General features: G+C 42.3%; 1 protein-coding gene across 1 annotated transcript in view; it reads left to right on the top strand.

The window, feature by feature from the left end:
- Positions 1–3,552: 3,552 nt before the first annotated feature.
- The window catches only part of LOC140155643 (RNA polymerase-associated protein CTR9 homolog), a 34,718-nt gene continuing 12,182 nt past the window's right edge, over positions 3,553–26,088 (top strand). The window contains exons 1-14 of the mRNA XM_072178561.1: positions 3,553–3,639; positions 4,875–4,973; positions 6,384–6,623; positions 7,569–7,686; positions 8,082–8,171; positions 10,093–10,349; positions 10,987–11,094; positions 18,790–18,909; positions 20,256–20,462; positions 21,861–21,989; positions 22,976–23,159; positions 23,684–23,772; positions 24,208–24,393; positions 24,986–25,129. Coding sequence (XP_072034662.1) covers positions 3,586–3,639; positions 4,875–4,973; positions 6,384–6,623; positions 7,569–7,686; positions 8,082–8,171; positions 10,093–10,349; positions 10,987–11,094; positions 18,790–18,909; positions 20,256–20,462; positions 21,861–21,989; positions 22,976–23,159; positions 23,684–23,772; positions 24,208–24,393; positions 24,986–25,129 — 2,025 coding nt within the window. The 5' untranslated portion in view covers positions 3,553–3,585. The remainder of the gene's footprint in view (positions 3,640–4,874; positions 4,974–6,383; positions 6,624–7,568; positions 7,687–8,081; positions 8,172–10,092; positions 10,350–10,986; positions 11,095–18,789; positions 18,910–20,255; positions 20,463–21,860; positions 21,990–22,975; positions 23,160–23,683; positions 23,773–24,207; positions 24,394–24,985; positions 25,130–26,088) is intronic.

Here is a 26,088-nt window from a genome sequence, read left to right as displayed (position 1 = left end):
AACTTTTGCAATGTTAGCATATTTTGGTCCTGAAATACGGGTGGTTTGGGGCTAAAAAGAAACATGCACAGGGCCAAATTGGGGGCCCCCAAATTTTGGGGGCCCTGGGCCCGGGCCCATCTGGCCCAATGGTAAATCCGGCCCTGTAATGTTTTCACACTCATGCCTAGTGAAACATTCAAAACAAAGTTTAATATCACTACGCTCGCATCACATGATTCCCATGCAGGACATGATTAGCAGTGGTGGCACAGGGGAAAGGCATTTCCCCCTCTCATATATTTTTCTTCCCCCCCACCGTTTCCCCCCACTTTTAAGGCAAAAAACTGCAACTTACAAAAATTTCCACTTTTGATATAAAATTGGATCGATTGAGCTCATATTTATTGGTCGAGATCTCATTTTCAGGCAACGAAAATTTCAACTTAGCTCCGATTTTTGTTAGAAATGGTATAGGCCTATTGTTTGTCATATGAATCAGAAAAAGAATAGTAGACTAATAGTTTGACCAATCCGCTGAATTAACTTGGTCGAGATGGTAAAAAGTAAAAGTAAAAGAAAATGCCATTGACAATTAGGGGATGTGCAATAACTATGAGCCCTGGTGGGAGGATAAAATGGGGGGGCATTTTTGGTGAGTCGAATGGGGGGAGATCGGGGAGGAACAATTTTCAACTTCAAGTTCCTGCTCGTTGCGCTCACTGTGCAAATCAAAATGTTTAAAAGGGGCAGGGGCAAAATTTTTTGGCAGGCCGAGGGGGGGGCAAACGATTTTTGGCGGGCCGAGATTTTTGGCGAGCCGTTAAAAATACTTTGCACAGCTCCTTATAATATCGGTTACTATTTTTTAAAATCTTTACAGCCATGGTGCTATTTACTGCCAACAAATTTGATTTCAACAATATAATACACACATAATAATAATTTTTTTTTTTATAGAAAGAGAAAAACAATTTAGGCTATTAGACACAGCCCCCCCCCCCCCCATTTTATGGAAAATAAATACTAATCTATTTTTACAGAAATGTTATAATATGGCTTTAAGAGGGGGTCAAAAAAGTTTTGGGTTCACGAAGAGGGGGGGGGGGGGTTAAAAATTTTACACGCGAAAATATTTTTCCAGCCCCCCAAAAAAAATATTTCCGAACAATCGGAGCTTTCATTTTGAAATTTTTTAGAAGCTTCAATTATAATCAATTTGCCCATACCTATATTGATCATGTAGCCTAACTTTATCAGTCCTCTTTCTGCTAGCCTGATCAATCCGCACAGTAAAGCGTCTATGCGTATACATTAAAAGACTAACAAATTAATTTTAGACATAAAGTAAAGGGCGCACTACATGTGTTTCAAGCTGGGTGTTTCAATCAAAGTATCTGAATAGAGGAAACAAAGACCTGCATTTTCAATTTAATCAAGTTTGCAGGTAATCAAGTTTGAGATGAATAAATATGTATAGGGCCTACGGGTGAAATAAAGTGGTACTTTTTTAATTTTCCCTGAATAAGAAATTCTGAAAAAATCGAATCAAGTTTGTAAAATCGGCGATGGTGTGTCAAATTTTAGAATCTGGTAGGCCTAAAATTATATTATTATGAACAGCAAGTGGATCCAGGGGAGAGAAATTCTGCTGGACTCCTCGCTCCCCCTTATAACAGACTGATGAGAGGGCTCCGTGGTTTTACGAAAATTGGTTTAAACATGTTAAAGAGCAGAATCTTGGTCGAACTTTTAAAATGAAGTTTAAAAAAAAACACCCCGAAAATGCTCCAATCTTAGTTAGGGGTGGTGCAATAATTAGGGGTGCCCCCGGAGAGGTGAATTATAGGGGACGGGGGGGCAAAGATTTTTGGCAGGCCAAAAGGGGGGGCAAGCATTTTTGGCAGGTCAAACGGGGGGGTCAAGCGATATTTGGCAGGTCGAAAGGGGGGGGGGAAGCGATTTTGGGCACTGGGCACCGATTCTACTTACGCCCTAAAAAGGTGTAGGAAAACGTTAGGAACACGTTCAATCACACTATGCAAAATTTCCAAAGATTTTTGGCACGGCCAAAGGGGGGGGAGCAAGCAATTTTGGCAGACCATTTTGAGAATTCACCACCCCGGGGGTACAGATAATTACTGCACCACCCCTAAACAATATGACTGACTCGTCTGATCACAAGGATTAAAGAAATGTATCATGAGTTTTAGCTAAGACCTGTATAAAATCTCATTTTCAGGCAACGAAAATTTCAACTTAGCTCCGATTTTTGTTAGAAATTGTTTGTCATATGAATCAGAAAAAGAATAGTTTTGCCAATCCGCTGAATTAACTTGGTCGAGATGGTAAAAATTAAAAGTAAAAGAAAATGCCATTGACAATAGGGGATGTGCAATAATTATGAGCCCTGGTGGGAGGATAAAATGGGGGGGAGACATTTTTAGCGAGTCGAAAGGGGGGGGAGCCTGGGGAGGAGCAATTTTGGCAAGCCGAGGGGGGGTGATTTTTAAAATAAACGCTCTAAAAAGGCTTAGGAAATCAGTATGGAAACACTATTATGCAAACTTCAAGTGCCTCCGAGTTCCATTTTAGCCGAAAAACACCATGTTGGGCTAAAATAGGATACAAGAATTGAACAATTTGCGCGCTTCGCAAAATTCAGCTTAAATTTGGGCTAAAATAGTCTAAAATTAAATTTTTTTGCCCGCTTCGCGCGCAAATATCCTAGTAGAATCTAAACACTTGGCCACTTGAGTGCACATGCCTTCCTGCGTTTGGGGGCCTCCAAATTTTGGCCTGGCCCAGGGCCCCCAACTTTCCTTCCTTTTTAGCAATTTATACTCAATCTTCCCACTTTGATAGAAGAAATAATCTAAGAGCCCCGAAAGAAGGAATCACATTAGAAGCTATTAGAGAGTTTGGATCTAGGCCTATATATAAAATTTATACCAAAAATCAGGGAGAAAAATATACGTAAGAAAATCATCATTGTGCACTCCAAACATAATTTCAAAATTACTAAAATTATCATCAGTGGGGAGTTTAGAATCAATAAAATACTGAAGTGCTTTCTGGTTTTAATAGGTTTATCCTACTGTTGAATCTTCATTCGTTACTTTGTCCTTTCAAAGACAGTTCTTGTTTTTGATTGAAAATTACATTTTCTTCGGAAGGGGGAGCTAGGGGGGGGGGGGGGGGGAGGGTCCCAATTTACAAAAAGTCGGCGTCAATAAAATTACGACCCTCCCTATTTCGGCAACAAAATTTTATGCCCCCCCACCACCGATACACCTTACTTACCCCTAAAACAGGATACTGAAAATTGTATTGAAATTAGTCTTTTTGAATAAAATAAACACCGTAGGCCTATCTATCTGTGGTCATCTGTGGTACTCCCTACATTTTGGTCATCAAAAATTTATGACCCCCTATTTTTCTTTCCAAATATTTATGACCCCCCTCCCCCGTATATTATTTGGGACCCCATCCCTTCCGAAGAAAATGACCCTAGCCCTAAAATGATGGAATGATAATTGCTTTGATCCTTTGTCAATTATATAGTCTGTCTGATATAGTGTTGTGCGTCCTGAATGAGCATACAAAATGGCTGCTCCGGCAAGAGGAACGGTGGAGATCCCACTGCGGGATACAGATGAGGTAAATAAAGATTCTTGTAATGGGATTTGCTTTCTTTTGTTTTATGATATGAAAGTTCAAATATTAAAGTATACATTCCATTGAGTTGTTAGCTTAAATAGTCTCTATAATTTATCCATTGAATGGACTTAAAATGTTACGATTCAAGTCGAAAATGTGAAACTGAGGAATTCAACAACCTTGACAATTTGTCCTTAGTTATTAGGCTTCATTCATGTCCTTGGCTTCTTCTCGCGGTTCTGTACAAAACCTCAAATGAGTATAGACGCACATTGGTTGATTTGCTTCAACTAGAAGTTTTGGCCTGAACGAAAACTACTGCACTGGAAATTTTATTTCAGCACAGACAACAGTCATGACACTGACAGTTGACGAGTTGTGGAGTCCAGTCAAAAATGAGGGAAAACCAATATTTGATCAATAAATCAATAACTACTTGCCTTGAGTTGCTGAATTTTCAGTGCAGTAGTTGTAGTTCTTGCCCTTAAATCTTACTTGTCATCTATGCGCTATAATTGTTGAGAAAAATGCAAAAATAGACACAAAATTGGCCAGGGGTGTAGTACCCCCTTTTAAGCTTTTAAAAGCTTACTGTACGATCATGTTTTCATCGGAAAGTCAAAAATTACCTCCCGAAATTGACCCAAACCCGGAACGGTGGAAGTAGAACAAAACAGGAAGTATGTTTACAACGCCGGAATTCAGCAATCTTCGGCATGATTTTAATCTAATCAATCAACAAGTGTCATATTTTTTCCTTGACGAAGTGTTGAATTAGAAATCATGTGTCATAACACCTCTGCTCTACCACTAAAAATTTTTTTAAGCCTTTTCAGTTTTCTTCTTTGAGTTGACGAGAGCGTAATTATGTTAGTCTGGGGTTGTTGAAGTTTGATTTGACATACTCACTCACTGCTCACCATGAATGGAGTTAAACTTTTTAAGGGGTGTCTATGGAGTGGTCCTGAATTTTCCAATTTTAAAATTTTGGACTTGATAGTGTCACATTTGTAGGACATTAATGGTGATGATATATCAAAGAAACAACTCCAAACAAATAATTTAGCTGTAAAGAGAAATTCAAAGGCCTGGACGGAGAACGGGAAATTTGATGAGGAATTCAAATATATGCTGAACATTGGACATCCCCTAAAAATATTAAAGATTATGTATGAATGGTGAACAATTGAACATGCTAGTAATTAATATTTCTTTATTTCCCTGATTCTTTGTAGGTAATAGAACTTGATTTGGACCAGCTACCTGAAGGTGATGAAGTGCTTAGTATCCTGAAACAAGAAAATGCACCACTTAACATATGGCTTACTCTTGGGGTAAGTAACTTGCAACTCTTGTTTGCATCTAGGAATTCAATCAAAGGTAGTTCCTAAGACCTAATGCGGCCCATACACTTATACTTTGATCAGCTCGTAATCTGCGGGCCTTATAACATCGCGGATAAATACCAATATATTTTATTTTGATAATTGTCTTGTGACATCTCCCCAGAACATCGCAAATTATATTAATGCAAGCCCAATACTTTGTCTTCTTTCTTTAACAAACACAATATAGACCAGACAGGTCAACTATAACACTGTTAACTTGGATCTACTTTTCGGCCTAGTGTTAAAAGCCTAACAATTCCCGCCGATTACGAGCTGATCAAATTATAATCAATTTGATCAATGTCAAAGACCCTAGAATAGATACAAAATCTACCATTGTGAACTGTACACACAAACATAATAGTGAATTTATTGTCCAGTGTCCAGCCATCAATAAAATCAAACAAGATTAGATTTCTTCAATAATATTGAAGAGAAATATTATTTTGTATCCAGTCCTCAGGGTCCCCAATATTGATCAATGAAATTGATCGTGTATGGGCTGCATTATATTAGAGATTACTTTTAAATGGCAAACTCAATTTCCATACTCTTGGCCCTTTTGATTTTAACTTAAGATTACATTCAAGTGTTTTGCGATGTTTTTTGCAATTTTCAAAGCAATCTGAGATGCACTGACCTAATGTGCACTATTTTCATCAGTAGGAACCTATACATGTATGGTTTATAATTTGCTGTAAAAATATGTACACATGCATTTTTCATCATTCAGCAATGTTTGGAATTGCCTATATGAGGTTTCTAGATATGAATGCAATGCAGGAATGCGTCTAGAATCAATAGGCTTACAGCTTAATATGACTAAGAATTGAACAGGGCACCTTCCTCATGAAAGTTGATGAAACTACTCTAAATATAGCTCTTCAAAAGGGACATCCTGGGTACCGGTAGCAGTGTTCGATTTAGAGTGGTTTTACATGCATTTGTGCATGTAACTTTGGCTCTGTGCATGTAGAATTTTGCCTGTGCATGCAAAATTTTGTGTTATTCAGCCCATTTTGAGGAAAAAATCAGAGTTGTGCATGTAAATTTTATTTTCTAAATCGAACCCTGACCGGTAGTAATGTCAAATTAATAGTAATACAGACATTTGGTGTTTATGTGAAAAGATGGTCAGGTCAGTAAATAACTGTCAATATCATTATGATTAAGTCACTACTATTCATAAGAAGAATTTTAAGCAGTTGACGGTTTATATTTTCCAAATAAAGCCAGCATACTCATCTCCCATTTAGGTGTTATCTAGCATGACATACAAATAACATGAACAAATTGTTATTTGACAATAAAAACCATAATGTTGACCAAATCTTTTTTGTGAATTTTATGCAACAGTTGGAGTACTACAAACAAAACAAAGTGGATGACTTTGTCAAGATCTTTGGATCCTGGCAAACAGATGCCCATTTGAATTACCAAGGCAATGAGAAAGATCAGATGACTGCACTTGACACTCTAGCAGCATATTATGTCCAGCAAGCTAGAAAAGAAAAGAACAAAGATGCTAAGAAAGAGTTATTCACACAGGCAACATTGCTTTACACAATGGCTGATAAGATCATTATGTACGATCAGGTGAGTCAATGAGGGAGGGAGTGGGAAAACAAGCAAGGGAGGAGAAAGGAAGGGGTGGGGGGTGAGGTAGGAATTGCATCCAGTAAGCAAGAAAGGAAACAACTTTGATGCTGTGGAGTTACTCATTCAGGCAGCATTGCTTTTTCACAGTAGCTGATAAGATTATTATGTATGATCGTGTGAGTGAATGAGAAATCAAGCAAGGAATGAAAAAGGGAAGGGAGGGAATGAGTGAGGAAACAACTATGATGCTCGACAGTTATTCACTCAAGCTAGAAAGGAAAAGAATAGAGATTTCTAGGAAGGAATTATTCACACATGCCATGCTGCTTTACACATTGACTTACATGGTATGTATGATCACTGATTACATGAGTGAATCAGGGAGGGAGCATACCAAACAAGGGAGGTACATGTAGAAAGGGGAAAGGAATGTGAGAAGGATTATGTGGACACTAGAAAGAAAAACAATTATGATGTTGGGGAGTTATATATTATTATTAAGAATGATTATAAGGCTTTGTGAAACAATCTGAGTTTGTGCTTTTGAATTACTTCTCCTGATGGCAAAACTTGAGAACAACTGCAGTTGCCCAAGAGATAATAGGATTAGGGTTATGTTTTAGGATTAGGGTAAGGATTAGGATTTAGGATTAGTAATTTGGTTAAGATTTGTGCTGGGTCTAGGATTAGGTTTAAGGTTAAGCTTAGGGATATGATAATGGTCTGGGATGGTGATCATTTATCTGAAAATATGATTTCAGAAAAAAACCAAAAACAAATTAAAGCTAGAAATTATCTTTCCTTATAGCTCATAACATAAATATGAGTAATCCAGTAATCCTAAAGACATTTTATTTTGTAAGTGCTCAGGCTGTTGTTTTGATGCATTTACAACCTTCTTTCAGTCAGTTAAACTTGCAAATGATATTTTTCTTCATTCAGAATCACTTGTTGGGCCGTGCATGTTTCTGTCTCCTGGAAGGAGACAAAATGGACCAGGCTGATGCTCAGTTTAATTTTGTGTTGAACCAGTCTCCCAACAACATTCCAGCTCTACTAGGTAACATTTCCTTCCCATCATCATATAAGATAGTTAAAATGGCAAGATATCCTCACAGTAATATTTTGTTGCCAATCTAAATGTAATTTTTGGACTACCTAGATCAATTGGTAAACATATTTTTCAGTTATCTTTTTGAGCTTTTAGAGTTGGTGCATAAGCTGCTAAGAGATTTAACTGCTGCATTTATCTCAAGATACAAAATATTCTGGTAAATGCACTGTACATTGTATGTATATAGTTACAGTTTTGGTTTCTTTTATGTAAATACAGGCAGTTCAGGATTCTATATTGTGATGGTAATTGCATGTGAATGTATAATTTATTTACAGCACTTTCTTTAATAGAAATTAAACCCTTTTTTTTAAATTCATGTGATATTTTTTTACTTTCAGGAAAAGCATGTATTTCTTTCAACAAAAAAGACTACAGAGGAGCACTAGCTTATTATAAGAAAGCACTGAGAACAAATCCAGGATGTCCAGGTATTATTACAAAAAAAATACTCAAAATAATTTCAAGGATCAGATTCTGACAATCTTGATTTTACATTCTTTTTTGTTCTTATGGTGCTAGCCAAGGTGTTTTTCAGTGTCACAGGATCAGTACTTGGTAGTGCAAGTGGTTTGTTAGCTTATTATTGCTGAATGAAATTACACTCATCTGATTTAGGTTAATGCTGTTTTTGCATAATGTTAATACAGGGATGTAAATCTTCCGGAAATTACCGAAATTCAGGGAATTTGGCCCCCCCAAAAAAAGATGGAAATGTAAAAAAAAAATTCCATTTTTGGAATTGGATGATGATAATTCATCATAAAAAAAGCCAAAAAAACTTTTAGGAGGGGGTGATACACCCCCCAAAAATGTTCAATACCGCATGCAAGCCCTCGGCCACATGGATTTTCAGGAAATGGATATGTTGCCCATTTACATCCACTTTTAATAAAGTGGGATCCTTTAATTTCTTTGAGTACTAGGCGGTTACCCATATTTGGCGGTTCTCGGCCGGGCGCGATTACCTGGCTGATGGTGACTCTACCCACCAAGTTTCATGCCCATATGACAGTTTTTACTAATTTGACCTCAGATGACCTCTGGTTACCCCAAAATGACCTTCCAAAAATTTGGCTCTAAATAATGACTGAACCCACCAAGTTTTATGCCCGTACGACAGTTTGTACTAATTTGACCTTAGATGACCCGTGGGTGACCTCAGATGACCCCAAGATTACCTTCCAAAATTTTGGCTCTAAATGTTGTCTGTACCCACCAAGTTTCATGCCCATATGACAGTTTTTAGTAATTTGACCTCAGATGACCCCTGGGTGACCTCGAATGACCCCAAAATGACCTTCTACAATTTTGGCTCAAAATGTTGTCTGTACCTACCAACTTTCATGCCCATACAACAGTTTTTAGTAATTTGACCTCAGATGACCCCTGGGAGGGGGCCCCGGGGTCAGATGACTTAACGAAGATAAACTTCTTCTTACCAGGACAGAACTACACCCACCCACAGAGTTTGGGCCCCATAAGACCTACGACGGCCTCACACGACAGTTTTTAGTAATTTGACCTCAGATGACCCCTGGGAGGGGGACCCGGGGTCAGATGACTTAACTAACATAAACTTCTTCTTGCCAGGACAGAACTACACCCACCCACCAAGTTTGGGCCCCCATCACGACCTACAACGGCCTCACATTAGCAGTCACAGACAGACAGACAGACAAACAGACAGACAGAGAGACAGAGAATAGCGTATTATTATATAGATTGTACAGTTCCTATTTTCATTTTAAAATGTTTTGTCATAGCTATACGTTGATCCTGTGTTTCTCAACTGGAAGTCATTTTGACTGAACTTACCCTCTCATTGCGTAACCGGGAACAACCCGTAGCGTATGTCGCACAAAAACGTATACTGTACATTCTACAGATTGTAGTGGGGTGCAAGCTAACAAAGTGCTGTTAGACCCCGCGTATTGTATTGTATTGTGGGAAGAAATTTCAGTAGAGAAACCCAGGATTCATTTCTGAGAGTTTCAGGAGCAAATTACAGGGTGTTTGAGTTTAAACATTTTTATTTCACAGCTTGTATAGTGCATTTTATGTTTAAAATCAAGGTAACAGTTTGAAACCCATTAATTTGATTTTAACTTTTGATTCAGATTTTTGAAAAGAGCAATGGACATCAAAAAATGCAAAATGTCAACAAATGCAATTTTTGGCACAAAGAATGTGATCGTGCAAAGGTCTGACCCTTAGCATAGACTTGTACAATTCAGAGAATTTCACTGTAAAATTCATGTTAAAATAATGTTTTGATAACAGATATGACATGTGAAGAAATCCTTTCCTTTCAAATAACATGATTTCTGTTCATTCATTATAAACCCACAGCTGCTGTTCGTCTTGGCATGGGACATTGCTTCATGAAGCTCAACAAGCAGGGCAAGGCCAGACTGGCATTCCAGAGGGCTCTGGAACTGGATCCTACCTGTATTGGTGCAATCGTAGGACTGGCCATCTTGGAATTGAACAGCAAGGCAGCAGATGCTATACGTATTGGTGTACAGCTGCTGTCTAGGGCCTATACCATTGATTCTGGCAATCCTATGGTGCTTAATCATCTGGCCAATCATTTCTTCTTTAAGAAGGTAACTAACATTTGATCTCGTTGGTCGCATCACATACTGGCGGATAGATGGCAGGGGTCGTAGCAAATAGTGGTTGATAAATAGTGATTTTTGGTCGCAATTTTTCAACTTGAGAAACGTACAGTATGTACAGTGTACTGCATAGCAATTGTTGACGAGTCACTTGTTGTGAGCAGATGTATAAAAATTAGCTTCATGATACCAAGATATTGTGATATCATAGTCTTACCAATACTTAATTGCCAAAAGTTATGTGTTACTATGTGAACTTAACACTTCCCAATGCAGCACACATATGCCACTATGGGTTTTGCCAAAACTATTTGATGTGACTGACGATTGTATAACAGAAATAATGTGACTTGTGTGTCTACATGTAGGTATCGGTGATATATTTATTCATTTTTATTCACGAAATTCCATCAATACAAATGAACTGGTCTCCCTGGAAGACCTGGATATGTGTTTAGCTCAAATTATTATACAACAATTACAGACCAATTGCATTTTAAAGTAAAAACACTTCACTTTTTGACACCCCCCTTAGCCAAACTATTTTTGTCTGTAGCATCATTAAACTTCTGGTCTACTCTAAATAAACTTGATTTCATAAATCTTTGATTCTTTTGTATTTTAGGATTATACCAAAGTACAACATCTTGCCCTACATGCCTTCCATGGGACAGAGAATGAAGCCATCCAAGCAGAGAGCTGCTATCAGTTAGCTAGAGCATTCCATGTGCAGGTGAGTTCAATATGTTTGCCAGCTCTACTTGGCGTCTGAGAATTGAGACATTCAAGCTGATAGTTACTGAGAGCTTTCCATATTTATGTAGAGATAATGAAAGTGAGAGATTTTAATACAAATACATGGATGTGAAATGTCTTCATGAAGCCAAGGTCTGTGACCTGTTAGTAATTCAGCCAATGTTATCATTTACCCTTGACTATTTATATACCCGCAATATTTGCAATTGCAAATTTGGCTTTACCAGTCCTAAATTCGGTATGGGTGTTTGGGGGTGTATGTGGCTGTATGTTAAGGTTTTCAAAACTGTGCTAGTCTGATTACCTTGAAGCTTTGATAAAATGATTGGACTCAGTACACCGGTCGATCTTACCGCTTTCCGATGTTGATTAAGATACTTCTTGCATCGATCCCGAGATGCGGAAAAAACCAATAGTCATTTTGTCCCACATAAATGAATAAATAACAAAACCCCGATCCCCGGTGGACTCACCCAAAAGGTGACGCCACACCATATGATCGCCCCTTATCCTCCTTGGTCTCCGACTGACACAGACGTGCCTATCGATTGTTCATAGCACTGTGTATCAATTTCTCGACCAAAACGAGATATACGGTTGTAGTTTCACACCTTAGGTAAAACCAAACCGGTATTGTTCGCTGAGGATAGTTTTGACGGCATTTTCTGGCGAAAAAGTGACAAAAAACGATCCAAAACTTAGCTACATATCGTGCCTCCGTTTATACGGGACACACGAGCAATTCAAAATGGCCGTTCGTTGATGCCATTCATTTTGTTTCCCACGTAAAACAACCATTGCAGCCTGTAAGTTACAATAGATGTTTGTACATACACATTGTATTTCATGTACGGTAGGTTATTGTTGCTATGTTAGGGTGATTACTCTATCGTTATGTCTTCATTACCGTCCAATAAAGACGAGTTAATCAGATATTCATACGGTGGGGATTGGTAGGGACCCGCCTGACATTTTAGTAATAAAGTTAGCCAGTCCTTACTTTACCACTAACGTTAGCGACCAGCCTCCGTGCTCAGGTTTGCTTACTGGGCTTGAGTCGCGTGTTGGGGGGGGTAGCCCCCTCCCTTTCTCCTCGCTTCGCCTCGGCCCTGTCGGGCTTGCCCTTCCCTGGTGACGGCGCGGGCCCCACACCCGCTCTGTTTCACCCACAGGGAGTGCTCACGATCTTCTAGATGTCTTTCTTTTGCTTAGGACTCTCCGAGTTCCAGCTTGACGATTGGGATAGGCTCCGTCATCGCCATAAGACGAAGAAGAAATCTACCAAGGGCACTGGTAAGGTCGATACGGTGGATTCTGCTGTGACAGCCCCTATGTGTCATGGCAGGTCTGCTTAAGGGGGCTCCGGTCCCCGGACAAGCAGGCGGTTCCTTCGGGACTGCTAAGCGGCGTCCAAAGGCTCAGCAGCCAGCGAAAGCACTGACTATACGTCGGAGCAAAGTAGCAGGCAGCAGAGCGGTAACCACCAGCGGAAACCCTAGCGGGTTTTGCAGCAGGAGGATACCAGTCGATCGGTAGATTCTGCTGTGACAGCCCCTATGGGTCATGGCAGGTCTGCTTAAGGGGCTCGGTCCCCGGACAAGCAGGCGGTTCCTTCGGGACTGCTAAGCGGCGTCCAAAGGCTCAGCAGCCAGCGAAAGCACTGACTATACGCCGGAGCAAAGTAGCAGGCAGCAGAGCGGTAACCACCAGCGAAAACCCTAGCGGGTTTTGTAGCAGGAGGATACCAGCCCTCTAGCGAAAATCCTCACGGGTTTTTAGCAGGAGGACACCCGCCTGTTGCAGGCATGTCTCACGGGCTCAAACAGCCACAGTAGTAGCCAGCGACGGGCAGCATGCAAGGGTACCCGGGCTTGCCTGGGTTGAACCCTAGCATGCATGGGTTCAGCAGAGACGATACCTCGGCTAACGCTGTGGGTGTAGTCTTAGCAGAACCAACTGGGGTTGTCACACGGCAGCGCTCCATGGCGGGACCGCCGAGTGATACCCTGGGCCCTAGAATAGCTGCTGGCTGTCCACAGGGACTGGCTGGCGATTATTCAGGGGTTGGGCTCGCAGTCTCTCACGGGACAGCGACCCAGGTGCATTCGGGGGCAGCTACAAAGACGAGCTACGGCTTGACTTCAGTGGTAGCCGCTATGCACCCGCCCATAGCTGCCGTGAGTGGTCCGCCACACACAGCGACCTTGGGCGAAGCTCTAGAGGGTACAGTAAGTAGCTTGAACAGCCTAGCTGATCAACAACCCACTTATGTCCTCGAGAGCCAGCGGAGCGTGGGTGATCCATTACCGTCAATGGGTCAATTACCCTCTCTTGATCGATCACTGTCAAATCAACAGGGCATAGCTCCATTGATTGACGCTGCCTATTCAGGTGGCGAGGTGATTGATCGGGGGTATGCCCGCTCAGCTACCCGTGGTACTAGGCAAGCTCCCTCTAGCCAAGGGACAGCCCAGATAGCGGGTACCCATACACACGGCTTGATCTCTTGCGGGGAACGCAGTGAGGCATGGGTACAGTGGTACACAGCCGGAGCCCTCACGGGCACCCTCGCTTAGTACCGCGCCGTACCACGCCAGCACACAGCTTGATCCCCAAACAGGGAACGCAGTGTGGCGAGGGTACAGCGGTCCACAGTTGGGAACCCTCACGGTACCCACGCTGATACCGCACCGGTACCGCAGCACCGCTTTAGTCGCCACAGTCTCTGTGGCAACAAGGGGAGGCGGTGCTGGTACTGCAGTACCATGGGGTTACCCTGGTGGCGGATCCTTTCAGGGTCAGCTGCGGCGGGTATGCCCGTGGTACCCGCCGCAGGGTGTTTCTTCCACGGCCCAGCACCGTGGCAAGTGTCGCCAGCGATGGCCACGCAGTACCATCATCAGCTGTTGACCAGGCCAGCCGGCATGGGGCTAACCCAGATCTTGATCAGGGTAGGCCCCGTGCTGCTAGCGCTAGGACGACGGCTGCGAGAGCATGCGGACCCAGTGGTGCCATGGCGGATACCTCAGGGTCTTGCGGGAGTACTCCTCTTCTGCTGGCAGGTAGTCGGCGAGCCACACAGTGGTTAAGCCTTCTTATCCGCTTTCAGATGCCCGTCCTCAGTTACCGTCATCATCAGAGCATGATACGGATACTGTGGGCGAGGGAAAGGAGTCGAAGCTGAGTCCGGTAGTGACATCACTACAGTCTCCTTCCCCGCTGCCCCGCGAGGGGAGCAACAGCACTGATCTTCCTCCGGACACCCCTAAGGGGAGTCCATGGAGGAGGACCAGGGATCCTTTCAGTAGGATGCTCAGCTGCTGCTTCCTCACAGGGGACGCCTGCACTCTCATTCCCGGCAAACCTCACGGGTAGATATCGTGGGGCTGTCGAGCTCAGTAGAGCTATGGCGCGCCGCGTGCTTGCACGCTTCTCTGCGTGTAACGCGGAGGACCACGAGACCTACCTGAGGGGATCCGAGAGGGACCCACATGTCGTCAAGCGTATCACGCTCAGACAACATCTGAGCTCTGCCGCGAGGTGAGCCTATTAGCGGTGCTAACAGCTAGCCTCAACGAGAGCTCCATGGGCCTAGCCCATAGGGTGTCCACTCAGCGCCGGGGGGAGGGGCCTGCCACTCCAATCGCTCAACGCGATGGAAAGGCAGGGTCCCTTTTTCTCTTTGGATGCTTCTGCGCCACGGTGGAGGACCGTGCAAAGAAGCTACCAACGGAGCACTCTGAAGAGGTCGAAACTGCCCTTACCATGGGTAGGAGCTCCGACTTCAGCAGGCCGTGCACCACCAACAGTACCCGAGCCCACTACCTCTGCAGCACCCATTTCTGGGAGGCGCAAGGGTAGCACAGGAACAGCTGGCAAGCCCGAAGAAGAGCAAGCGCTCTTCCAAGGGAAGCTAGGCAGAGCATTCCTGGGGGCTCAGCGTTTTTCCACAGGGGATCTCCCAGTGGATCGACCGCTTATGGCTTTCACCCAGAGGTGGGAAACCATCTCTTTGAGCGCCTGGGTATGGTCAGTGGTGAGTGGGGGTTACAGACTGGCAACCCCGTCTCCCCACATTCGCCTGCACTTTCAGAGGTCCACAGTAGTGCCGCCAGACGGCCCCCAGCGTCGGGCACTACTGACAGGGATCACACAGCTTCTCACGAAGCGGGCGATTGTCCCGTCTACCCCGTTCTACGGGTGATCTTGGAGCCATTGGCTCCAAGGAAGACCGGCGACGGGAGCCCCATCCGGAACCGCAGGCCGTTGAACACGCTTCTTCAGGCCCAAGAGGTTCAGAATGGGGACTCTCGCCGGTGCTAGCCTGCCCCATCAGGGGCATGGGAACAGCATCGCTAGATCTCTCGGACGCCTATCTGCATATGCCAATCGCCTCTCAAGATCGGAGGCATCTGCGCTTCTAGGTACAGGATCAAAATTACCAGTTTTGATACCGCCATCCGCCTGTCCATCTCTCCCAGGGTGTTTAACACTCTTGGTCAGAGCGGTGGCAGCGCATCTGAAGCACAGGGGTGTCAACATCAGTTGCTACCTGGACGTTTGGCTCATATACGGACGCACTCCACTGAAGACTACGGTCTCATGGGGTTGATAGTCCGTGGGTGCGGACCCTGGATTTTTGATCAGCTCAAAAGTCCAGCGTGGTCCCGACGCAGACACCACTATTTGTAGGGGCCCAGATCACCCTCACGGAGGGGTTCGCGGTGCTCTCACCCGAGCGGGTGACGAACATGGTGCGGTGTGCCTGACTCTTGGCCGAGTCTCGGCAAAACCCGCTGTGGCATGGATGAAGGTGGTAGGCCTAATGGCCAGTATGGTAGACCTCGTACTGTACTGCCGCTTTCTCGTTAGGCTTACCCAACTACACCTTCTAGCCTGCTTGCAGGCCCATTCGTCACCCAATATCCTCGCGGTTCCGTTGTCGGAGATCGCGAGAGGAACTCTGGTGGTGGACCCATCAGCCCAATTTGACCCAGGGTGTCAGGTTCCTGCACCCCGGTATGTCACGTAGTGACGACCATAGCCAAAAGCGGGGCTGGGGGTCCACATCCACGGAGACTCCGCCTCGGGCCTATGGGGCCATAGAGACAGAGTTTCACATCAACCTCCTCGCTTACGAGGAGGTGATCGATGGAATCACATACCGTTGTCCTGACGGATAACACAACCGTGGTAGCCTACCCCAACAGACAAGGGGACTCCGGGCCACCACGATTGAGCCTGCATGCACGACACCTGATAGGGTGGTGCAAGTTCAGGCAGATTACGATGAGAGCGATACACATCGCTGGCGTCACCAGCATCCTCGCGCACAATCTGTCACGAGGAAGGGTGTCGGGACCAGCAGAATGGTCCCTTGCTCGCAGGGTCGCTCAGACGATCTTCAAGGGATGTACCACCCTCGAAAGATCTGTTCGCATCTCATCGCAATCATCCACTGCCGGTGTACTGCTCAAGGGTCGCGTACCCCCAAGCATTCACCGTGGACGCTCTGTCCATAGACTGGGGAGGGATGACAGCTTATGCAGTCCCTCCGATCTCACTACTCATGAGGGTGGTGGCCAAGATCGGGTGGGAAGACTGCATTGTCATTCTGCTAGCGGCAAGGCCGCTGGCACTCCCCGAGGTACCAGATCTACTCCGGATGCCCGGAGCGGAGGTACCCAGTCTATCACTAGAGGACCTGCAGTTAGCTGCATGGCCCTTACCAGGGAACACGCAGCGGAGGGATACTTTTCATCAGAAGCTGTTTTTCTCATCGCCGGGGCTAGACGGAAGTCTACCCTCCGTACGTATAGCCAGAGTCTGGCTCCATACTACGCTTGGTGCAATGAGACAAATAGCTCTCCCGCTTCAGAGCCTCTGTGCTGCTAGTTCCGGAGTTTCTGACAGAAAAGTTCCAAGCAAGACTTCAGCGGGCCACTGGGGCCAGCTATAAGTCAGCTGTCCTCTCCATTCACCGAGGTTTCGAGACGGGTCGACTATCATAGCCGATGGTTACCTTATTAGTCTCGCCTCGCCGACGGTATGTTCAACGAGTGTCTACTAAAACGGAAAGTGATCCTCCTAGGGATCCCAACACAGTCTTAGATTACTTTAAGGGTCACCCTTTTGACCTTCCGTCAAAAGCGCCGCTAAATACGTAACTCTCAAGATGGCTTTCCGGTTTGGCGTTGGCTTCGGACGGCGGTGCTGAGTTGCACACGGTCTCGAGGTTAGCTTCCGTGTTCACAAACACTGGAGCGACACTGTTTCGGCGCTCTGTTCTCGTGTCGGCTTCCGCAGAGGTCGGAAGAGCGTCTTGGAGGGTATGCGTGCAGAACTCGGGTTGGGCAAGGTTCGGCTGAAGCCAAAGATAGGCTGGGGTGTCCGATAAGGCGATGCAGCACTATTTCTTCCGAACACAAGCCTTGCGAGGGACTCACGACCGCATTCATCACCCTTACAGAGCCTTTCGGTCCAGCCGCTGTCGCAATGGCTGGTCCAGGTGTTGGTGGGGTCCGGGGATCGCGAAGGTTTCGCCCCACGACCCACTCGACACGAGCTATCTCATCATCTTGGGTATAACGCTCGGTTGTCCCTTGAGGAGATCTAGCAGGCGGTGTCCCGGAAGCCACCTTCGCCCTTCTCTACGATACTTCCGCTTACGTTAGTAATCAGAGACGGGCGGAGGTTTACCGGGACATTGTTCGGGCGATCATAATACGGTGGTGTACGGGTACCAGGTTTTCAGACTATACAGAATACTCAGCATGGTAAGAACCAGTGTCGCTATTCTTAACCACCAAACTTATTAAGTAAGGAGGTTTATGTCTGTGATCGCGTGGTCTTTTTGTTTCCCGACCGTTGGGGAAAATATTTTCTGACCTCGCGAAACCATCGCTTCCGCTCCCGATCCCTGATCAGATGCTGACCAATCTTGTACCTCCATCCGTCGGTTACTTGCTAGATCGATCTTTCAGATGTTGATGCAAGAGTATCTTAATCAACATCGAAACGGTAAGATCGACCGGTGTACTGAGTCTAGTCCCAAACAAAAATGTTTGGTAGACTCATAACCGGTGCGATCTTACCTTTCCGATGTTGATTATCCCGACCCCGCCACCCCCTACAAGTTTGGTCCGGTAGGGGATCCCAAGTCGGATAAGGGATTTATCATATGGTGTGACGTCACCTTTTGGGTGAGTCCACCGGGGATCGGGGTTTTGTTATTTATTCATTTATGTGGGACAAAATGACTATTGGTTTTTTCCGCATCTCGGGATCGATGCAAGAAGTATCTTAATCAACATCGGAAAGGTAAGATCGCACCGGTTATGAGTCTACCAAACATTTTTGTTTGGGACTATTACATTACAGGTCAAATGTTACATGGCAAAGGTCAAATAAGGTAAATGCTAAAATGTTTCAAATGGCCTCAGTGCTCACATGAACAGGTCAAATCCAGTTGCAACCAAAATCGACTAATAACTAAAACCTGTGCATTCACTTTTATGAAAGTAATGTGCAATATTTGGAATATGTCTGAACTGAATATGAGGCCTGCCAAACAGAGATTATACAACATGCTTATTCTTTATTAATGACTCTGGGCTGGGACACCTATATAGTATATTGAATTCCACTAACTACAATTGCTTTTACTTGTCAGGGTGATTTTGACCAGGCTTTTCAGTACTACTACCAGGCTACACAGTTTGCATCTGTAGCATTTGTATTACCACACTTTGGACTGGGACAGATGTACATACAGAGAGGAGATGCTGACAATGTTAGTACACTTTCTTTAATTGATGATGTTTGCAATTAAAATGACTGTACCAATTTTTTAGCGCCTGCTTAAGACTTCTTAGGTTAGACTATAGGGCCCAGACTATTATAGTCTGTGCCCTATTGTCTATAATAGCCATGTGTGTAACACTCTGGTAATTGGTAAACAGGATGTCACTGGGGACAAAAGTAGTCTGTGTACTTTCGAAAAGAATGTTTTAGTTATGTTGCTCGAAGAAATGTGGGTTAAAACAACATTGGGTTTTTAATTTTGACATTTTTGCCCATATTTGACCTCACAGATGGAGTTGTCAAGTCTTTGCCAAGTTTTAAAGCTGTAAATTGCATTTGATAAAGGCCTTGAAACTTTTTTTCTCTTTTTTTCAAAATTAAATTTATATATATTTTTTTGTTGCAAAAAGTCAGGTTTGGGCTTCTTTTCCGGTAGGTTGGGTTACGCCAATCAAAGAATTTTTTTGCCTTATTGATAATAATACAATTGTAGTAACATGTTTACGAACATGTAAATCAGTTCTAGGAACATATGTACCAGCACATAGGAACTGCAAGATCTAAGAAAAATAGTGTTTCGGCTTCCTGTTTTTTTATTTTAATACAATTGTAGTAGCATATGTACCAGCACGTAGGAACTGCAAGATCTAAGAAAAATAAGAGTTCCGGCTTCCTATAGTGTTTATTGATAATAATACAATTGTAGTAGCGCATGAATCAGTTCTAGGAACTGCAAGATCTAAGAAAAATAAGTGTTCCGGCTTCCTGTTTATTGGTAATAATGCAATTGTAGTAGCACATGTACCAACACATTCTGCAAGATCTAAGAAAAAGAAGTGTCAAGATATTGAGGTCAAATGGTGTGTCCTGAAAAACCGTTTCATATGATGTTGTATCCAACACTATGAATCATAGTAACACATTAGCTGAACAAAAGTTATGGTATGTTGTTTAAAATGTGTTTTTCATGAATTTTAATTGCATAATTATTTGTCATTTTCCATAATTCCAGGGTTAAGACCAACCATAATCCAATCAATTCATTCTTCCCGTTTATTGATAGTAATACAATTGTAGTAGCGCATGTACCAACTCGTGAATCAGTTCTACGAACTGCAAGATCTAAGAAAAATAAGTGTCAAGATATTGAGGTCAAGTGGTTTGTACTAAAAATAAACAGTTTAATCACAGTTGGAAGAATTTTGTATCCAACACTTTAAATCATAATAACACATTTAATAGCTGCTAAATTTCTCTGAACTGAAGTTATCGTCATGTTGTTTAAAATGAGTTTTTCATGAATTTTATTTGCATGTAATTATTTGTCATTTTCAGGCTTCTCAGTGCTTTGAGAAGGTGCTCAAGTCACAACCCGGCAACTACGAAACCATGAAGATTCTTGGCTCTCTATATGCCACCTCCAAAGACGACAGTAAACGTGACATTGCTAAGAGTCACTTGCAGAAGGTGGTGGAACAATTCCCTGATGATGTAGAAGCATGGATTGAGTTGGCACAGATCTTAGAAATTACTGATGTACAAGTAAGACAGACACTTTCATTCATTGCCATAATAACTTGGTTACTATTTAAATGCAGAATAAAGTAATTATATTGCAGAGTGTGGATGCCAAATACCCTGCCTCCGGTAGAAAATTGTGAATACTCTCAATCATCTGGGAATCATACAATGAGAGAATGATTTCAATCTATTCAACCAGATTAATCCACATACCTTGGAGCAACCAATGTTGCGGTCAGTACCACTGACCTTCAGCTGGGCTGTGATGTTAAACCCCTTGAAGAGGACTCAGGTGGTGGAGGACTCAGAAACAACCTCTCACACGCCTGGGACAGAACCATCAGAACTCTACCTCGCCAAATGACGTCACAGGGTGACGTCATTGGGACTCAAGGTGTTTAACATCACAACCCAGCTGAAGGTCAGTGGTACTGACCGCAACGTTGGTTGCTCTAAGGTATGTGGATTAATCTGGTTGAATAGATTGAAATCATTCTCTCGCCTGCCTCCGGTATGGTAAATCTTCCATTGTGGCTTTGTCATGCTTGTGGGTGTAAATAGTGTCCCATCAGCATTTGTTGGTATTGTAAAGTTTAGAAATCGACAGTATTTGACATCTGTAAGCTTAAGGTTTGTGCATTTGTAGTGCTTTGTGTTGTACAACTCAATTCCAACAAGAATATTACAGCAGATTAAGCAGACTTTTTCTTGGCAAATCAAAAATGTCATAAAATAATTAAGAGTTTTGGCACAATTTCTTGGTATTCTATTTCAATATAATTCAATGGAAAGAGTACATATAATTTGTCATACTGATTGTAAGTGAAATTCTTACACTCCTAGATAGTGAGAACCAATCAGAGCGAACGTTAGTAAATTACTAGCCGTGCATAAATATTGTATAATTGCATGGGCGCGTAGTATGCGTAGTGATTTCGGGCGCGTTCATTTTTCTTGCTGGTTGATGGATTTATAGTGCCAAATTTGTTATAAAATAGCAAAAATCACAGGATTTTTTTTATCGTGTATGCAATAGGTTAATAAATGTGTATCACTTGTTGCTCGAGAAATCGTACAAAATAATGCACTTGTACTGAGATATTGATGTGTCTAATGCACTCCCCCGTGGGGCTCCCAACAAGTATTACGCATTTATTAACCTATAATCAATCATTTAGGACCCTAGATCTAAAAGGGGGTTAAGTTACCCAATCGTGAATAATAATTTTAGTGAGTTTCAAGCTACAAAGTGGTTATTCTACTATTCTACACACTGTATGCAAGTTTTATAGTGAAATAATGTGGTAGAGCCATGTGAAAACACACTCCAATCTGTTAATACTTATACCCTAAATCCTATCTGTAATCTGCCAGGGTGATGGCTGTTAACCTTAAGTCTTGTCTTGTTTTTGTTTGCAGGCTGCATTGTCTGCTTATGGCACGGCCACCAGGATCTTGAAAGAGAAAGTCCAAGCTGATGTTCCGCCAGAGATATTGAATAATGTAGGAGCACTGCACTATAGATTAGGCAATCTACAAGAGGCCAAGGTATAACAAATACGTATTTCTTATACTGATTCCTTAATGATGTTAATGTATGAAGGTAATCCATTGAGATTGGCACACATTTATGTTGGAACCAGCACTTCAGACATGTTCCAGATGCATAATGGGATATTCCAGTTGAAATTTTGACACCCCCTATGGAAGATATGACCGTAATCTTTGACACAGAAAGTGTGAATTTCAAATGGGGTTACCCAAATGGGTGACTCTATTTGAAATCTACACCCCCATGTGTGGGAGATTATTAAGGTCATATCTTCCATAGGGGAGTGTGGATTCTAAATGGAACAGACCAATACAACCTGGAGGAGATTACTCCAACAGCTTAGGGCAAAAATATTATCTGCATCATCTGGATCAAGGAGGTTATATAAACATGGAGAAGCATTAGCTTATGTACATTGCATTGTTCCTTTGATGCCGATTTGATTTGCCGACAGGCTGTTCATAAAAGTGGTATCATTGTTTCTAACAAAAGGATTCCGCCATTGGTAACTGACTCGATGGCATATTAACACATGACACTGCAGTCGAGTATCAATAAGTGACTAAAGCAAAATCATGTGGAAGTGGTACCATTGTTATTACACAGCCCAATGTTGTGCTTTAGTTGCCTCAATTTGAGGCCTTCTATGCATTTCCAAGGCGGCGTCCAACATGGTTTGTGCGGCTAATTTGAATAACATGAATGAACACGCTGTGACTTGACAATACATCTCGATACATCTCAATGTATGAATGCAAACATATAATGATAAAGTCGCGTAATTGTACAACTATAGCCGTTAATCGTACAACTTCATGAATATTGATTGGCAATATTTTCCAACATGTTAGTGCTCAAATCAGACACAATAGATGAATAAAAGCTTCAATCCGTTGATCTAGATCCCATCCATATTGTGCAAATATCTGCAAACATATTTGAATAAACTTCACATACAAAAACTAATGTTTACTCTCAACAGAAATATTATGAAGCATCACTTGAGAGGTCCAAAGCAGAGGCTAAGCATGATGAGACTTACTATAGTGCCATATCGGTTACATCATCGTACAACCTGGCCAGGTTACATGAGGCTAACTGCTCATATGACAAAGCTGAGAAACTATACAAAGATGTCCTGAGGGAGCATCCTAACTACGTGGACTGTAAGTAACAATTCAGATTAAAGAGGTTATTTTGAAACAGGGCTTCCAAAACTGTGGCTCAAATTTGGGTCGCAAGTTCTTCTGCAGGGGGTTACGGACCTTGACTGAAAATCGAACAAAATAAAAGGAGGACAATGTGTAATTTAAAATTTGTGTATATTCCTTACAGCTTTTGTCTCTCATTGCCAGTATACACTCAGCAAATAATTAGTTTCAATTTCAAGATCCTGATTTCTACCTAGTGTGTGGGAAGGCAAGTGAAACATGTGTCAGGCTTTGTATATAAGTGTAAATAATATGACTATGCATTGAATAAATCCTGCCAGAAAATGGTTGACTAAATATTCTGCTTACATCTTTTAAAATTGTATCTGCTAGTTAATGCACCTCGGGACTCTATGTATGTATACATTTTTAGCCATGGTTCAAGTATCATGCGTGAACAGTCCTGTAAATACCAGTACTATTGAAAGCCAACAAGTAGCAATTATTGACAACATGTTCACTGCTCTTGTATATATCAGGTTATCTTCGTCTGGGTTGCATGGCAAGAGATAGAGGACAGATCTATGAAGCATCCGATTGGTTCAAAGAAGCACTACAGATCAACCAGGTATGGTATGGAGCTTAATAGAAATAGATGTGAAAGGCTAAGGGTTATCAACATATTCTCAGTTGCTTTTATTTGTTGGCAGAAATATTTTGAAACTAACTATAGAATATTGTTGGATCATCAACAAGGAGTATAAAAGCTCTTCATTAGAACAGATAATTGGGCAAATTGAATTACTATATTACTGTAGGGTTAGAATTCTCTCATAATTTCTTGTGTGAATTAAAAGCTGATATTGAAGGATCATCCGGATGCCTGGTCCACGCTTAGAAACCTACATTTAGCCCAGCAAGATCAAGGTCCTGGTCAGGAGAAATTTTGGCAAACAATTGTTTGATTGGTGAAATATTGAGTCATCAAATACCCATATCACCCCCCCCCCACACACACACACACAAATATCTAATACTCTAACCAAATATTTTTGTGTTGTAGGATCATCCAGATGCCTGGTCCCTCATTGGCAACCTGCATTTGGCTAAGCAAGAATGGGGTCCTGGTCAGAAGAAATTTGAGCGAATCTTGAAGCAGCCTACCACTAAAGATGACACTTACTCTCTGTTAGCTCTGGGCAATGTTTGGTTACAGACTTTATATCAACCTACTAGAGACAAAGAAAAGGTATGTATATGATAGTGGGGTGTATATGCGTGGGTTATTCCAGTTGAAATCCATACACCCCCTGTGGAAGACATGACCTTAATCTTCCACTCAGTGGGTGTGAATTTCAATGGGTGCTTCCATTTGAAATGTACACCTTCTGTATAGGAGATTAAGGTTATGTATTCCATAGGGGTGTATGGATTTTAACTGTAATAGCTTACGGTTGCATAACTATAGCTTTATGTAATAATGAATAGTTAGCACTAAATATTTGGAGGTTTTATTCGGATAAATTTTAAGTAAATCCAAAAATGCAAAAATAAAGGGTCATTAAGATACGGTGAAATGAATGGATGTTTGAATTTTATATGTACAAACATCCAAAACACAAACTTATTAACATTATAGATGAACCATCTTAGTAATAGTGTAAATCTAGCTGGAATTTGATTTTTTTTGTAAATATTTTGATACTCATACTTTATGTGGAAATTGTTTTTCAAAATGAAAGATATAGTCAAACCTATTACACATACCAAATGCAAGTGAAATTTCAGTTAAATTTAGACAAGTAGTGCAACATGTATGATTTTATATGATTTTTGAACAGGAAAAGCGCCACCAGGATCGTGCATTGGCAATGTACAAACAGGTGCTACGTAATGATGGTCGTAACCTGTATGCAGCAAACGGTATCGGTGCTATAATGGCTATGAAGGGATACATACGTGAAGCAAGAGATGTCTTCTCTCAGGTATGGATAAAATGTTTTACAAATATTATTATCACTAGTGCACCTGCGGCTATGAGAGCCCAGATGCTGTGAGAGCACTGGCACGATAGCGATACTGTTTCATGCTCCCCTCAGTCATACGAAGGATTCCACCTATCAAGTTTAAGCCCAATAGGGCAAAGTTTAAATTTAGCCCCTACATGACCTTTGACCTCGGTTGACCTCCATATAATGTTTTTCATGCTCCCCTCATACGAAGGTTTCGACCCACCAAGTTTGAGCCCGAAATTTGACCCCTCCGTAATGACCTTTGACCTCGGTTGACCTCGATTTTATTTCAGGCATATATACCCCTCGTATCAAGGATTCCACCCACCAAATTTGGGCCCGATCGGACAAAGTTCGAAAAATTTGACCTTTGACCTTGACCTCCAATGACTTCCGATGACCTTCAAAATCACACGGTCAACATGCTTTTCCTGGCACCTACCCATGTCCCAAATATCGGATTGATGCGGCGAAGCGCGGCGAAACGCATAGCCGGACAGACAGACAACGCTTATGATTATTATAGTATAGATTTTGCAAAGATTGGAAGGGTTTGTGCAGTTCCATTTCAAGGCTGTGAATGTCCATAAGTTTTACTACAGGTAATTGGAATTTCCTTGATATTTAATTTCTGATAGAGAAAGAAATTAATGTAATGCTTTTAATCAAAAATAGAACAAAAAATTTCTAGTATGTGCAAAGTGCATATGTGATGCAATCAAGCAAAATGAGTCGGATGTCAGGAATATTGATTTGAGATATAATCAATAATAGTATTCAACTTCCTTTGTATTTTATTGTTCTGAGCAACACTAAAATGGCCATATCTCTGGAACCATAAGTCTAATTATGATGGGTTTTCAGCAAATTAAAGCTCTGAAAATGGCTCATATAAAGAAATTGAAAACTAAATTTTGATTTTGATCGACATC

Source organism: Amphiura filiformis, chromosome 6 (assembly GCF_039555335.1).
Source record: "Amphiura filiformis chromosome 6, Afil_fr2py, whole genome shotgun sequence".
NCBI classification, from domain to species: domain Eukaryota; kingdom Metazoa; phylum Echinodermata; class Ophiuroidea; order Amphilepidida; family Amphiuridae; genus Amphiura; species Amphiura filiformis.
This window is presented reverse-complemented; position numbering and strand designations above follow the sequence as displayed.